Raw genomic sequence first — 16,355 nt, 5'->3', positions numbered from 1 at the left:
TGTTGATGAAAAAATTCCACCCCACTCAATACACATACATTACTTCCCCGAGCTATAACCTTGTCTGTTTTGCTGTGGTATTTTCTGAATTGCGGTTGCACTTGTCTTTACTGCAGTGCTACATATTTTCATTCGTGGTGGATGCAAGGTGGGAGCACGTGGTAAAGACGATGTTTTGCCGCAAAGTGATGGGTCCATAGTCTCAGGCGGTACTGTAGCAGTGTGATCAAGACAACTTCACAATTCGTCAACTGGTGCTTGTTGTTTCGTGCAAATATATTTTTGTGGCTACCGGCCTTGAAGAGACGTAGCCACTTCTGTCATCATCTTTGAAAGTAATGTCTGTAACCCTAATATTCGAACAGTTCTTGTAGCCCATCCGTGTAACCTTATTCTTCAGATAGTTTTTGTAGCCAATCAGATTGTGTTCATACACACACAATCCTCAGATAGTGTTTGTGGCCAATAGTGTCTGTTTGCATCACTTCATAAAAATTTTGAATATGAGACGCGACCATCTTGGAGGAGAATTGCTTTAAACATGGCGGTCACAGAACTGTAAGAGATTAATTTTTCCAGCCGTATGGTGTTTGCATATGGTAAGTCACTTAAAAGTAACACGAAGAGGAGATATGTGGAGAAGTTAGCTGTCATTGGCATAGATCCGTTTGTCTTTCTGCAGCAGAAATCTATTCTGGAATGCCTTCTTCTTGTTGTATCATGTGATCTTGTCTTACCTTGTGCTTAAAACTAGTTTCCATAAAAAGGAACAGTTCATGACTATGGCTAAGGGAAAAAAAACCCTAACAGAAAATATGCTGGTCCTCCAAGTCTGGGGGTTTAGCGTGGAGTTAACAACCCCACCTAGTAAAAATTATATTGTTACAGAAACACAGAAGCACCAAACACACATCCGCTGTCCTGTAGGAAGAGGTTCGTCTGAATGTATGATGCCGAGCAGGGAAAGCCAGCAGCAACGGGAACCTGCCCGACCGATCCTTCTTTCTCCAAGACAGCACACGCTAATTGCAACCTGGAATGTAAGAACAATGTACAAACAAGGAAAGACGTCCATGATAGCGATGGAAATGAGGAGGTATAACATCAGCATACTGGGGATTCCAGAAACAAGATGGACTCAAACGGGTCAATTCCGTCTTGCCACGGGAGAGCTCATATTGTACTCAGGCCATACTCATGATGGGGCACCACATACTGAAGGAGTGGGATTTATGCTATCCAAGCAGGCAGATAAAGCCCTGGTAAGCTGGGAACCAATAAGTTCCAGACTGATTACAGCCACATTTAGAACTAAGCAGACCAGGATTCTTGCTAGATTTATAATGGGGTATGCACCTACCAACGATGCAGCTGACGAGACAAAAGACCATTTTTATGATTGGCTTAGAAAGGTGATGGGCAACAACCGACCGCAAAGGGAACTGACCATCTTAATGGGAGATATGAACACGAGGATTGGATGTTGTAATGTCGGCTATGAAGAAGTTATGGTTACACATGGACTAGGTAAAATGAACTACGGGGAGAAATTTGCAGACTTATGTGCAGAGCATGAACTGGTCATAGGAGGGTCCGTGTTTCCACACAAATGAGTGCATAAAGCTACTTGGGTCTCGCCTAACTATAGAACAGGAAATCAGATAGACCACCTCTGCATATCTAGGAAGTTTAGAAGAACACTACTAGATGTAAGAGCAATGAGGGGAGCAGATGCCAGCTCAGATCACCATCTCCTAGCGGGTAAATTGCAGCTTAAATTAAAAAGATCAGTTAGAGGCACAGTAAGCAGGGTGAAGTATGACACCAACCTTCTGAAAGACCCACTCTTTTCGCAGCAATTTTCCATTACAATCAGGAATAAATATCAGATCCTCCAAGACATGCAAGAATCTGAAGACCCAATAGATGAAAGCTGGGAGAAGTTGGAGAAGGTATGGAAGGAAACAAGCGAAGAAACACTTGGTGGAAGGAAACAACAAAATAAAGCATGGATGTCTCATCATACTATCTCTAAGATCACCCTAAAAAGAAAGAAAAAGGAGAACCTAAATAAAGCGCGTACAAGATCGCAAAAAGTGAGAGCCCATGCTGAGTATGCAGAAGCAAATAAGGATGTCAAACGAAGTGTGAGAAACAACAAGAGGAAGTATATTGAAGACCTAGCAAAAGAGACAGAGACTGCGGCCAGTCAACACAATATGAAAACACTTTATGATACAACAAAGCAAATGTCAAGTAGGTTCAAGGCATCTAACCACCAGATCAAAGATCTAAATGGACACCTGTTAACAACAACAGAGGATCAGAACAAGCGATGGGTCGAGCACTTTCAACAGCTTCTTAATAGACCCCCTCCAGCGAACTCTCCAACATTACCACCTTCAGACCAAGAACTAGACATAAACTGCGAACCTCCAACTGAAACAGAAATTAAAAAGGCAATTAAATCACTAAAGAACAACAAGGCGGCAGGCCCAGAGGACATCCCGGTGGAGTTACTGAAAGCTGATATTAACACCTCAGTGCACATGCTGCACGGCCTCATAGGAAAGATCTGGATCAGGAATCTATACCATCAGAGTGGAAAGAGGGTCTTTTGGTGAAGTTACCTAAGAAAGGCGACCTAAGCTTGTGTAAGAACTATAGAGGAATCATACTTTTGTCAACAGCAGGAAAAGTCCTAAATTGCATTATCCTGGAACGCATAAGGGAAGCGGTGGATGAGATACTACGAGATAATCAGGCGGGATTTAGACAATCCAGATCAACATCAGACCAAATAGCCACCCTTCGTATAATCGTAGAACAATCACTTGAATGGAGGACCCCACTCTATATAAACTTTATAGACTACGAGAAAGCATTTGACAGCCTGGATAGAAGTACCTTGTGGGACCTGATGGCCAGCTACGGAATTCCTGGAAAGATCATATCATTAGTAAAGAACACATACAAGGGCACAAGTTGTCGCATTTTGCATGATAGTGGTTTAACCGAAAAGTTCAATATTAAAACAGGTGTAAGGCAGGGATGTCTCTTATCTCTGTTCCTTTTCCTTCTCGCCATTGATTGGGCAATGAAGGAGACAATATCTGACTCTAGGAATGGCATACAGTGGACCTTTGTAGACCAACTCAAAGACCTGGACTTTGCCGATGACTTGGCACTTTTGTCTCATACCCACTCCCAGATGCAAGCGAAAACCTCAAAACTTGAAGCCATCTCATCAAAACTAGGACTCAAAATCAACACCGATAAGACAAAGATCATGAGGGTGAATAGCAAGTCAAATGAGCACATCAGTATAGCAGACCGTGACATAGAAGATGTAACATCCTTCACATATTTAGGTAGTGTCATAAACATCACTGGAGGAACGGACGAGGATGTACTGGCAAGAATAGGGAAAGCACATAGCGCATTTAATATCCTAGGGAACAACTGGAGATCGAGGGAAATAACAACAGCCACTAAAATTAGAATATTCAATTCAAATGTTTAGCCCGTACTACTCTATGGTTCAGAAACATGGAGAATGACAGAGAAGACCGTGTCAAAACTACAGACCTTCGTAAACAGATGCCTGTGCAGAATCCTCCAGATTTACTGGCCAGATACTAACAGCAATGCTACCTTGTGGGAGACTACAGGTCAACTACCCGTCAAAGAACAAATTAAGAAAAGAAAGTGAACATGGGTCGGACATATACTTAGGTGATCAAACACCTGCATAGCCCGACAAGCACTGGGCTGGAACCCCCAGGGAAGTAGACGAAGAGGAAGACCACGAAACACCTGGAAAAGAGACACAGAAAGGACCATTCAGTTAAAAGGCTACACCTGGAATCAGATTGAACAGATGGCCAGAGACAGAGGCGTTTTATCTGTGGCCTATGCTCCGAGACGGAGTAATAAAAGGCATGATCATCATCATCATCACTTGCATATAATGGTGGCATGGTGTCAGAGTTTATTACAAGTGTTCTTGGACAAATCATCGGTGTCAAATACGTCATTCTTGCATGAGTGAGGCATCCTTACCTGGTGAATGATTCTCATGTGCAGTTGTCAAATCAAACCGGCGTGTCTTTAAGTTCAACATACTTGTATCCATTTTGTGATTCATTTATCATAAAATGAAGTTGAGGAAACGTTTTCTGATAATGAAATCAAGGTAATTGAAAGAGAAACTATTGCTCAGGCTAAAGAAAGTGCTTTGTTAGACAAAGAGCTGGGAGTATAGCAACTTCCAAATGCTGTTCTGGCAGCAGCCAGTCACACAGATCTGTCTCAGCTCTCCCAGTCTGTAATTAAAGCCATACATGTATGTTATGCAAATATTTTCCAATTAGGCACAGCAGCCACCAAACATGGCTGCAAACATGAATAATCAGCCATTGTAGAATAATTTATGTGAAAACAGCAATATTAATAAGAAGTACCCATTCTTGCATGCCACTCCTGATTGTCTCTGCAAGTGTGACTGTTGTGGACAGGGTTATGGAGATGTGAAGTGCCCATATTGCATTGAGGACATTGACTTTGACAGCTTTGTGCAAAAGAAATCCTGTTCTTTGGAACAAAAAAATGGTTCTGTGTTCAGTTTGAAAAGAGATCATGATTATTATTATCAGGCCCGTGCCAGCAACAAATCCACACCAATGGCAGAGACGACTTAGATTTTGTTTAGGTTGCTCTAAAGGTCCAGTCAATTTAGATGGCAGCCTTTTCCATGGTGTCATCCATGGTGATATTGAGTAAGCAAGAAGTCTTCTTACAGAGAAAATTAGGACAATCTGTGTTGCCCCTGTTCAAGTAACCACAAAATGGATCAGACTGTGGGGTACATATTTGTCAAAGCTTATGGAACAAGCCTTACATTCATGCATGACACTAAGACTATGTAATATTACATTCCAAAAATGTGCACTCACCTAATAAAATGTTTAAAGTCTAGTAAAATGGAGCGATTTCCAGCTGTTATTCTCCCATAGAAACCTTGTAATCAAAGGCAGTGTCAGTACATGCAGTTTCACTAGCAATCTCTCTGCAATCTTAAATGTCACACATGTAATTATATCATCATCTAAATGGGTTAATGCATATAGGTGGGAAGGTGGTTGTATGAAAAAATAAAATGTTGTTACTTTAAGGCTTTTTTCCTGGTTATTAGAATGCATATCCAGGCTCAGCTTGTGCGGTTTGCACCAAAGCTAATACTCTTTTGCAATGCCACATTTTGTTGCATGTTACACCACACAAACTTTCACAAGTGAGTATCTCACAAGTATTTCACAAGCATCTCACAAGTCAGCATTTATTGACTTGAACTGTCAGTTCGGGTTGCACCACACACTGAAAGAGTCATTGTTAGATAAAGATTGATATTAGCCATAAGTGTATAAGGGAACATCAGTTGAACTATACTGGTTCAGTATCAGCTGTCACATCAATTTTGTCAAAGCCAAGGATGCCTTATCACTTGTTCGAGGACAATTTTGGAATATGAAGCTTATGACATTTTATTTAAATGTGTTTTACTTGCATTAAGTTTTTTATGCTATTTCTGCTTACTAGTAAATGAGACATTAGAAATCAGTGCATGAGTAGATAGCACAGGCACTTTTATTGTTTTAGATATTACGAAACTACGTGTGTTGTATTAAAATTGAAACTTTTATTGTTTACTTTTTGGGTGGAGTTCATTGACAGTGAATTAAAAATAACAAACAGAACTTAGCATTGACTGAAGTATTTTACGTGAGGGTATGTAGCATTGAGATGTACAGGTTGCGCCTGAACTATGAAATTTTGCAAACCAAAGGGAATTTCCCTTTGGGCGAGCGAGAAGATTCTCATGAACTCAATCAAATGGAAGCTTTAAAATTGCCTACAGGTCCAAATTTAAGCTTGTTCTTTTGTTTACGTTTTGGATTCATGCTGAGTTCATGTACTGGCGGGGGTTGATTTAGCCTGTGAACAGGCTCCCGGCAAGGACAGAGAAAAATTTTGCCAAGCAAAACAAGGGGCCTAGTACAAAACTGAAGAATTTGGAGAGTGAAGCGATTGGGGCGGGACGGGGACCTGTAAACTTTGTTTTTGATGTGCATATCGGCCCCCGGTGTTTAGCCTAGTGACAAATCAGTCAATGAGGCAATTAGACCTGTCGAGAAGCTACATTTTCTATACTTACAAACAGTACTAATCCAATATAGAGTGCGAGTAAAACAACATGTTCATGGCATATTTCAAACTTTGTCCCTCCTGAGCCAATACTTAGAGAGCGTAAAATATATTTTGCACTACTGAAATGAGCCTAAAGAAATTATAAGCACATGGCAACTGATAGAGGTGTCAAACTCTGGGAAGGGACATGCAGATAACAGCAGAAAGTCCTGAAAGCATGCCTTTGACCTCTAAAAATAATTTGCTATAGCACAGCCAAACGGCTCAACTCTACTTAAGGTATCTTGGTAGGTAGATTGACAGTGTTTGGAAATCGTGCTCTTACGCTGACGCTTTGAAAGAAAACCCCATCAACCTATACATTTTCTGAAAGCTTAATAGTTATACAATCATATCTTTGAAATTCTCTAAAAATTCAATGTCGCAGGGATATTAAAAGAAATACCCAGAAACACTGCTTCGCCTAAATTAATTAGCTTCCATGCATGAATTATCGAAACGGCACGATTAACATCGAAATGTTTTCTCACACATCACCCTCAAAAATCGTGTCTACGATCTTCCGGATGTGGTTTGTTTTTTTACAACCTCCTAAAGTTTGATATCGTCAATGCGGACATTCCTTTCTACAAAACAGGCCATAACTTTGAAACGGAAGCGAAATTAAACAAAGCCTGACACACTTCTTCAAATGAAGTGCAGTGTTATCATTCGAAGGACCAAATACCAGAGCTTTAAAAGGTTTGTGTGTAAACTGCAGTGATTTCTTTTACGCAGAAGATTTCGTTGGCACAATTGGTATTATGTTGCTCAACTTTAGACCTCTTCGTTCTCCAGACATTTATTAAAACCATAGAGGAAATCTTGAAGTGGAACAAGCAAGCGGGCCAGCAAGCGAACCTCGCGAGTCGATGTTGAGCCACAAACAAATGAAAATCTGAGGGACAAAATGCTCTTGGAAATGTCAGCTGTTGGGTAAGAAGTGATTCTTTGAACAAAAAATGTCCCTAACCTACGCTAATCGAAAGGAAGTTGTATCTGTAATAATAACATAATATAAAATAATGGGAGATAACTGATAAGCTTCACCATAATTCAAAATGTTGTTTTGACTCGATCAGGAAATTTCGTTGAAAAATGAAGACAATTACAACCGATTGTCAGCATTGTTCTACAGCTTCATTGGACTAGTGTCCTCGAATAACCATTCGTCTTGGTTGTAGTACGACCCACAGTCGCTGAAAGCCAAAGATCTTGCTTGTTCCACACTGAATTCATTGATTCCAGATTTTCGCTTCTTTGGCTTCTTTGAAGGTGAAAACAGCATTTTCGTCCGGACATTAAGAAGAGTAAAAGCAAAGCTTGTCAAGAACAAAAGCTAACTAGCGTTAAAGACAACCACACCGCAATTCGCATTACATGTGACAACCGGCGGTGAATTTTAATTAGAGGTGACAGGAACTTGTCAGGGTTTAATGAGATTCTCTTAAAAAGTAAAAAAGCTTTTCTTAGCATTGTTTTTGCAAAATATTTATCTCAGTCTTCTCAATTTGAACAGCAAAACAAATATTTTTCGCATTTTTTGTAAAAATTTACCTACCATGATGCCTTAAAATTCCTCTTCATAACACAGCATAAAGTAACCTTCAGAATCATGTGTGAAATTAATTATCGAAAAGTTGAGAGACTGAAAATAAAAAGAGAATGGCAAATGCATGAATGTAACGAACGGAGGGAGTCGTGTCAAATCAGCAATTTAACCAATCATATCATGGAATGGTGGCATCAATAGAATGTCTACAGGCTTTACTCGTTGGGGCTGACCAGGAGCCTGTTTGCAGGCTGGGGTTGAGTCATCCAAACCTGACATAACAGTCATGCAAATGTATCTTATAGAATTCTCTTCTAGTTAGAAGAAATGCTTTGGAGGGTAAACAAGTTTGCAACTATTGTTTTTGGCGAGCGAGAAGATTTTTGGGAACCCAAATGCATTGCGAGGTTTACATTTTTTTCAAGAACCCAAATGGATTGTGAGCTTTAAATTTTTGCCTCTGGGCTAAAATTTTGATTGTATTCTTTTGTTTGCTTTTGGGGTTTATTTTTAGTAGGTGACATGTTTCACAACAGTCATGGATAGTTTGACAGGTAGACTGGGTACTAGTAATTTCAAGTGATTGTTTTTGAAGTGGTAATCAAAGAAATTACAGAAGCCTGGAATGAGAACACTGCTGAGTTTTGAAATTTGTTTTTGTTACAGGTAAATGTAACAAGATATTTTTATTTGTTAGTTTCAAATGGTAACTTGACACTTATTTTTCATGCATGAGTGGTTGCTATTGTAACCGACAAATCAGTGACTCTTGTTCACACGGTCAGAATAAACAAACAAGAAGCCACTCTTGTGGCACGTCCAGAAACTTTAACTTGATATAAATTTAATGTTTGTACGTCTCTTTGTTTAGTGTCTTCAGCGGCATTTAAATATCTTGCATTAATGGCAATTCTTAAAAATGCGAATTTTAAGCAGAGATTTTCTTTAAGGTTTGTGTTACAAAATCTCTTCAAATATTCCTGAAGACTCCTTAGCAGCAAGTTACTCTGCAAATTAATTAGATTAGACTTTGAGGCGACACAGTTGTTCTTTCGTTTTGAAACAGATTCCTTGCACGGTTCAAAAAGGTTAACTATGTCTCTCAGAAAGTGCCAAACCTTTTTCTATAACTAATGTTTTCTCACGAAAAAGGCACCATTGTATTTAAAGGACTAATCTTACCCGATCATCCTTCTTACTTTTGTCTTTGTCACTATTAAGCGCACCACCAAAGATGGGATTGTTAGCAGCACAGGCCTTTTCAGAGATGAACTTTGAAATATTATGAATCCTAGGATGCTGATGGGACTCTTGGATGTTGTTGGCAATGCCAAGCCATTTAGCTTTCAGATGGAAGGGCAGACAATCGATAATGCTCCTTAAATTATCAGCACTGTTGACTTCATCTAAATATCCAATTGACTCCAACACGTTTTGGCAGTCCTTCAACTTTTCTGCAATGGTCTGTAATCCTCTCTGATCATTAGGTTTAACAGCTGGACCATGGGTTACCTGATTTACATGGGCAGTGGCAATTTTGAAGGGATGGGCGAAACGATCCTTTAACAGTTTCCTTGCAGTTTGAACTAAGTTCAGGTTTAGGTAAAGTAAATCCTTGTCTGATTGTCGATGCCATGGATTGAAACGCTTGTTGGTGGAGCTGCATCAGCTGCTGCTGCTTTTGGACAAATTGCTGAAGACTTCCATCAGACTGATGGATATCTCTGTCAGAAGGTTTAGTGAACCATTTAGGGGCATTAGGGTTCAACATCTTCTGCTGTTTAGCTGGAAAAGGTAATTCTTCTAATGGTCAAGTTGCAGCAGGGGGTAACATTTCTTTCTGGTCATCCATGGAAGATTTCTGTTCAACACACACGGTCTTAAACGATGGCGCACTCAGGAACCTTTTGTGCTCAGCTCTAATGCTTGCATTGCCGATGCCAGCTTCCAAAATTTGGGCTTTAAGTGCAGCTGCTTCAATGTCTTTTTCCGTGTCCAGAAGCTTCTGCCGTTGGAGTAAAGCATTGTATCTTTCTTGCAGTTCTAATTTCTTCTTCAGCTGTTGTAACCGTAGCTCAGCAACTGCCCTCTCGACCTTGGCTTCCTTTATTTTCACACTTAAACAGGAACTTGAACGCTGACTGCTTTTCGTAGCTGAAGTGCCGTGATGACTTAGAGAATCTCTCGGATAAATGTCGTCTTCCAATAAAGGTGCTTGAACATTAAGGCTCGGCTGAGACCTGGCCATCCACTAATTGACACGTTGGAAAAATTCAAACTTTTCCTTTAGGTGACTTTCATATTCCAAAGTTGCCGCCTCAATCTTCACCCTATCATGGAGACTTTCCAAGTAGATGGTATGCGCTCGTTTGTAGTTAATGAATACTGCGAACGACTTTAAGCTTGTTGTTAATGAGTTTGAGGTTCTGTTTGTTGAGAAGTAAACACTCCATATCTCTGTACAGCTTTGTTAGGAATGCTTGATATCCAGCATGAGATCGTTGCAAACTTCTCTTAACCTTCGATGTTGCTGGAACACCGTCATCACGAAGGTCAGAGCTTGGTATTGCCACATCAACGCCCTCGCTCATGAGGCCAATACCTTCATCAGGGAAGAAATCACCGGCTTCGCCATAATCAGTCCATCCAGTAAACACAGTGTTTTGAATGAATGTAGGTCTAGTAAGTGCTACAGACGTCACAGTTTGAATGCACAAGTTTAATCATACTGGGCGTAAACACGAGAGAAACAAAAGTGATCAGGGGTGTGTGATGTGTGTGGCTCAAAAAACTGTGGCAACTCAAATTCTAGAATTTGTACTTCAGGGCTCACACAACAGTGAAGCAGCTAAGGAAAAAACGGTAGAAACCATCATAAAACTTTCAGCGCTAACAAGCACTGGCGAAAAATGAAAACACAAAACTCCGCATAATGAAAAACGCTGAAGTATTACAGAGTGGGTTGCATAATTCCCAGGGATCACGGAAAAACGTGACACCCAAAAGCAAAGAAAGTTCTAGTCGCTACAGGCACAAAAGTCCTACAGGAGCGATTTTTCGTTCATACTGGACCACACTAAGAAGCTACAGTTGCTCTCAAGCAGCTCTTGCACTTCTTTCGTGATCTTCAAACTTCCCGCGTGTATCCATAACTCAATACACGCATGCTAAGCATGAACCAATTCTTTAGTAGTCAAAAATGGGTAAAATTATTGTCTTGTAGAGGTGTTTAGCAGCAGCCATGGGAATAAAGATTCTCAAGTGCTTAAAAACACCCAATTTCTGCGAGACTTTGTGGACTGTGCTCAATATGGTTGTGAAAATTCAAGTGCTTATCAATTAGGACTCTGAGATATTTGAAAGGAGATCCATTACAGACAAGATTACACGATCCTCCTCCTTTAGCGTTTGGTGTGAGCCTTAAATTACATATTCAGTTCCAGTTCCAGTGATAGGTATCGGGTTTTGCATCACTCAAGCTCCATTTGGAATAACTCTGGTGATGGAAGGTTGTCACTCTATTTAGTAATAGGGATATTAAGATACAAAGACAGGAAGGCCAGGATGGGAACAGCAGTGGACGTGGGAAACTTTTGCGGATCCCGTGGTGTTGCTAAAGACTAAGTGCTTAAGATGTGTATTTTCATACTGGACAGCAACGTCAATAACTTGAGCTTCGTAAAGCTATTCACAAAAGCAATGACTTCCTTTAGACTAAAGAGATGGTGGAAATCTTATCCTATTAAGCTAAACGATGGAAACTGATGGTGAACAGTCAATGCTGAATTGATACTTCTTTATAAGCGAAGCAAACATCTCTGTCAGTATTTCTTTGTAATAAAGAAACCAGAATTTACGTATGGAAAAATTAAATGAACAATCTGATCGACCTACTTCATATGGCTTTTAACCACTGAGCGTTTGAGGACTTTGAGAATCCTGTTGCCAGAGGATCCTGGCATTGGGTGAACATTTCAATTTGCATCTGTTATTGTAACAAGCATTCGAAAAATAAAACAAACATTACATCAAGTTCCCGGTAGTTAAAAAAAAGCAATAACAACAACTAAACATCAGTTTGAAAATGTGCATTTTACTTGCTTGATAGATACTTTCATGGCACTCATTCTTACAACATTTTATTGACTGTAGTTCCACTGATGTATTCTCAATGCACGCAGTTAGTATTTCGTTTTGAGCTTACACACTTGTGACAGTGACTGAACAGTGACTGCAGAAACACAAATGAACCGACCAGGAGTATTTTTATTCTATTTTTTTCATATTTCAGTGTAGTATTTCTACACTAGAATCACGGAAAATGTGAACCTAATAAACACTTTCATCGACATAACTAAAAATATGGTCAGTTGGATCACTTGCCAGGGCAAAACAAGAGCAAAATATTCATGTTTTCCACATGATGGCAAGTCGGGCAAAATGGGGTCCCCGACGAGACGATGACAGCAGAGAAATGATTTGAGAGTTCTCATGCGCATGCCGGTTGAGTAAATTTACTTCTGGTAGCTGTCCTAGTTCGTCCCATCCTGGTATCTTAAGATGCCTAATGTATTGTATAAAACGACTTTGATAGCATCTGACAATGTCATCTTGCAGGAAGAAGGTGCGGCTTCTGTTGCATTTATTTTGAGTGGTGCTATAGCTTTAGTTATTGAAACATAATTTCCTTGTTTAGAATAAAAGGAAAAAATGTTGTAGAAAATTATGTGAGTGAACCTGGGAAATTGACCAAAACAATTATTTCAATAAAAATCAGTTGCAGGTTGTGACAGCTCACAGCTTATTTTGCAGGAGGTGTGTACCATGAAACTTGCTTTTGCCCTGAATTGGATGGAAAGAGGTGGAGAGAAATTATGAATTGCCCGGAGAAGTACTCGCAAATAGAGAAGGATCTTTCACCCTTTGACCAAATAAACCTGGAGGAACTAGCAAAAGAAGCTGTTGGTCGGTTTGGAACTCATCATGCAATTTGTCATTACTCTGTTATTAATAACCAGGTTTGTAATACTGTGTAAGGTTCATTTTTCTGGGATTATGCAATTATTGCATAATCCCACATAGTCATCTGTGTAGTTTTTTTAGCAACAGTATCAACATGTAGGCAATGAAAAGCGTTGTGATGTGTTTTAATTTCGTGGAAAATTGTTGACGCCGCTCGAGACAACAGAAAGTTAACCAAAGTGAAAGTTTGATTTACCCTGTCATCAGGCATGGTTTAGGTAACCAAGGTTGAGATGACAGATACATCCACTTGTGGTCAGATGGTATCTCGCACCCCGTGGTGTCCAGATTACATCAATCTCATTCGGTCACTGAAAATCTCATTCGGTTTCTGACAATGTTTGTTTTCATGGCAAAAATCTATAAGAAATCCTAAAAAACTAAGACAAATCCAGACCAGCCACTCGGACAATATTTTTGAACATGTGTCTAAATAGTCTGAAGTTCTCTTCCCACCATTTTTCGATGAGATTGCTGTGCAAAAGGGTTTCAAACCAGAATTGGTTAGCGAAGTCATTAAAAGGGCTTCCTCTCTCAGCCATTTCTGAAAGTTGCACAGTTTTGGAATTTGAATCGCCTGGTTAATGAGTTAAATGAATGAAAACAGAAGTCATATGTAACTAGAGAATGTTGGTCCAGTTTTTCCGTCAGAGCGTGCCATTGCGGGAATCCTGCGTTGCAACCAGAGGTGGCTCCCAGAAAAACGAAGAAAGGGCCAGTTTGGCCCTTTCTTTTTGCAAGACTACAGGCTTAACCAAGCGTAGTATTTTAAAAGCCATCCCAGGGCTCGAAATTGTGACTGATACGGTCACCAATGTAACTAACATTTCATCCTTGGCAACCAAAATTCGACAAAAATTCTGGTTTAGTCACCATAATGGCGACTACATTTCTCTGTGTTGACGATCAATCCGGTTATTTTGTCGCACATTATGTCCTTCTAGACAATCATTGAAAGATCTTTGCTTCTAAAACACTCAACATAAGAAAAGAAGTCAATCCATTGTTTTGCTCTGCTGTATGGATTCTCTCATCGGAAAACTTCCAGGTTTGAAATCGCCCTATAATGCATTGCAAACCCTTGATCATTGACTATGTCATGTATGCCTAAGGACTGTTCTCTTGCAATGCACAGATCATACTAGTATCTGATTCGAAAGAAATTTATTGAGTAGAAACACTTCAAAAAGCACTTACTATTAAATTTTATCCTAGATCCTAATAAACTGCATATATTTAAGATTTAAAAATCTTAAAGAAATTTTAGCACCTTCTAAATACGTAACAACAAATACACAAAACACCAATTCACTTGAGGGAGGTTGCTATAAATGTTACAAGAGCAGATGAGACCTTTGTAAAAATTATTTTGTCGAATCGAGAAATTTTTTTAGCTTTAGAACAGGTAAATCTTACATTGTTAGACCCAATTTGACATGTAGTTCTAAAAACGCCATTTATTTGGTTTCTTGCAAAAAATGTCAGCTTCAGTATATTGGCTCAACAACCACTGAATTCAAAGCGAGATTTAGAAATCACAAGTCATCTATGGTTACAAATAAGAAATCATGTGAAGTTGCAGTCCACTTAAACCGCATCTCACATTCACTACAAGATTTTTCTTTTCAATGTATTGACCAAATTAGCAACACCTACAGGCAAGGTGGTATTGACAAAATTCTTGTTACAAAAGAAGCTTATTGGAGTGCCCAACTTTTCACCTTAGTGCCTCATGGCCTTAACAAAAAGCAAGAATTCCATTCAAAAAACAATACATTTTAATTCTACATAACTCACAAATGGAGGCTTTAAGATGAAGAAATCGATTTTCCAAATATTTCAATCATTCAAGGGCTTATTTTGGGGAATTTGTTGTGAGACCGTAATACATTTAGCGGTGCAGTTGCTAATGTGGTATCACATTAGCCAATCCAATCTAAAGCACAAGGGCTTTAGAGAAATAGAAGGAGAAGCATTTTATGATACAGCATTCAAAGAGATGGCAGCCAAAATTAGTGAGGGAATTTACCAAGGAAAGGCATGCGATATGTTATCGCTTTTGTTGAAATATCGTGAACTCCTGGAGGACAAAGGAATCAAGGCCGAAAGTTACAGCAAACAGCACCTGAAACTTCGTCTTCAAAAGCACTTCGGAGAAGAGATCATGTTCCACCAGCATCCCAACAGGAGTAAGCTTGAGGTGATTTATTTGAGGAACATATCACTGCAAGACATGCTAAATGCTTCAGCTGCACAGAATGCCAGATCCGTAAGCAATGTTTCGTTTAATGCCACTCAGCAGATTGTAAACACAGCTCGGTGGGTAAAGGAGGAAATACGTCAGTGCAGTGGTATCACATTAAGACCCCTTAACATAGACGATATGTCCCTTGAGTCATCAAGAAGGATAATTCCTCCCAGTCTGTACTGGCTAGTTCGTTTGATGATTACATCCCATGAGTCTGGAGTTGACGACTTTGACCAACTGTGTCCCTGTGTCGAAATAGAGGACAAGAGGTGCATTACTAGTATTTGCCAAGATATCATTCACTGCGCATCAAAAGTCCACGTGAAGCTCCTGAAGCAAATAGGACTTGCAATGGTGGTTCATCACCTGACTGGATGCAAGCAGTTAGTTGGCCTTTTGAATGGAATGGGGCACAGTTCGTCATACGATGAGTTGCAATCAGTTGATACAAGTCTAGCAACGTAAGTATTGGCCAAAGTAGAAACCTATGGAACAGTCATCCCATCAAACATCTCTCCGGGGTCTTTTGTGCAATTTGCTGCCGATAACAATTATTTAAAGGAGGAAACGATAGATTGCAAAAATACTACCCATGCCACAACCATGGTCTTTGGTCCAGAACCACTGCCTACCATAGCTGGAAATCATTCGGAGAGACATGATAGCCTGAAGAGAGGTGGAAGTGTTTATGAGTTGCAAGAATGTTCAGCATATGGAAGAAGACCTAAAGTTACTCAATATACTGGTGCCGTTGACAAAGAATGGCTAATGGGTGAGGGTGGTGTTCTCTCTGAAGCAACTAACACAGATGGCACTTGGACTCTCCTTCGTATGAAGCCAGCAAGTTTATTAAAGATGGGCATTGAAATGCAGGGAGAGCAACCAGTTCTGAGCTGGGGTGGATTCAACTCGATCTTGTATCCTGAACTTCCTTCTGCGAGCAAAATTGGATACTGTCCTATGATCGAAGGCTCATCCACCTAATTCTGCACAGTTTACACAGTTATGAAACACGCCCAGAAGATGCCTACTAACCTGGGTAAGGCCGACTCCATCATCACCTTTGCCCTTGCTATCTACACGAAGGCGAAGCAAATTCAGATGAAGTTTCCGGAGGAGTTTTCAGGCACTGTCATTCGGCTTGGGGGATTCCACATAGCTCTCAATTTCCTCTCTTGCAGCTTGGAAAGAAGTTTTGCAGTTCTGGATTGGAAGACCTTATTGAGTCTGGTGTATATGCAGCGGGGACAGCCTCAGCGGTAATGAAGGGGAAGTCTTACAACAGAG

The 16,355-nt window shown here is 40.0% G+C and overlaps 3 protein-coding genes across 5 annotated transcripts in view; all 3 read left to right on the top strand.

Annotated features, from left to right (window-relative positions):
* The window catches only part of LOC110064641 (protein O-glucosyltransferase 2-like), a 174,469-nt gene that overhangs the window by 13,913 nt on the left and 144,201 nt on the right, over positions 1 to 16,355 (top strand). For all 3 annotated transcript variants that reach the window (XM_089297898.1, XM_089297897.1, XM_089297896.1), the window contains exon 3: positions 12,611 to 12,816. In XM_089297898.1, the coding sequence (XP_089154024.1) occupies positions 12,611 to 12,816 (206 nt within the window). The remainder of the gene's footprint in view (positions 1 to 12,610; positions 12,817 to 16,355) is intronic.
* On the top strand, positions 1,395 to 3,836 carry LOC149105968 (uncharacterized). Its single transcript, XM_089297901.1, has one exon. It carries the CDS (start codon positions 1,719 to 1,721, stop codon positions 2,622 to 2,624), a length of 906 nt encoding a protein of 301 aa, XP_089154027.1. The 5' UTR covers positions 1,395 to 1,718; the 3' UTR covers positions 2,625 to 3,836.
* LOC149105967 (uncharacterized) lies at positions 12,834 to 15,922 on the top strand. The gene has a single exon (XM_089297902.1). The coding sequence runs from the start codon at positions 14,634 to 14,636 to the stop codon at positions 15,531 to 15,533; it is 900 nt and encodes a 299-aa protein (XP_089154028.1). The 5' UTR covers positions 12,834 to 14,633; the 3' UTR covers positions 15,534 to 15,922.

This window comes from Orbicella faveolata, unplaced genomic scaffold (genome assembly GCF_042242905.1).
Source record: "Orbicella faveolata isolate gen_17 unplaced genomic scaffold, um_ofav_v1 contig_3, whole genome shotgun sequence".
NCBI lineage: Eukaryota > Metazoa > Cnidaria > Anthozoa > Scleractinia > Merulinidae > Orbicella > Orbicella faveolata.
The sequence above is the reverse complement of the archived record's forward strand: the minus strand, read 5'-3'. Positions and strand labels throughout refer to the sequence as shown.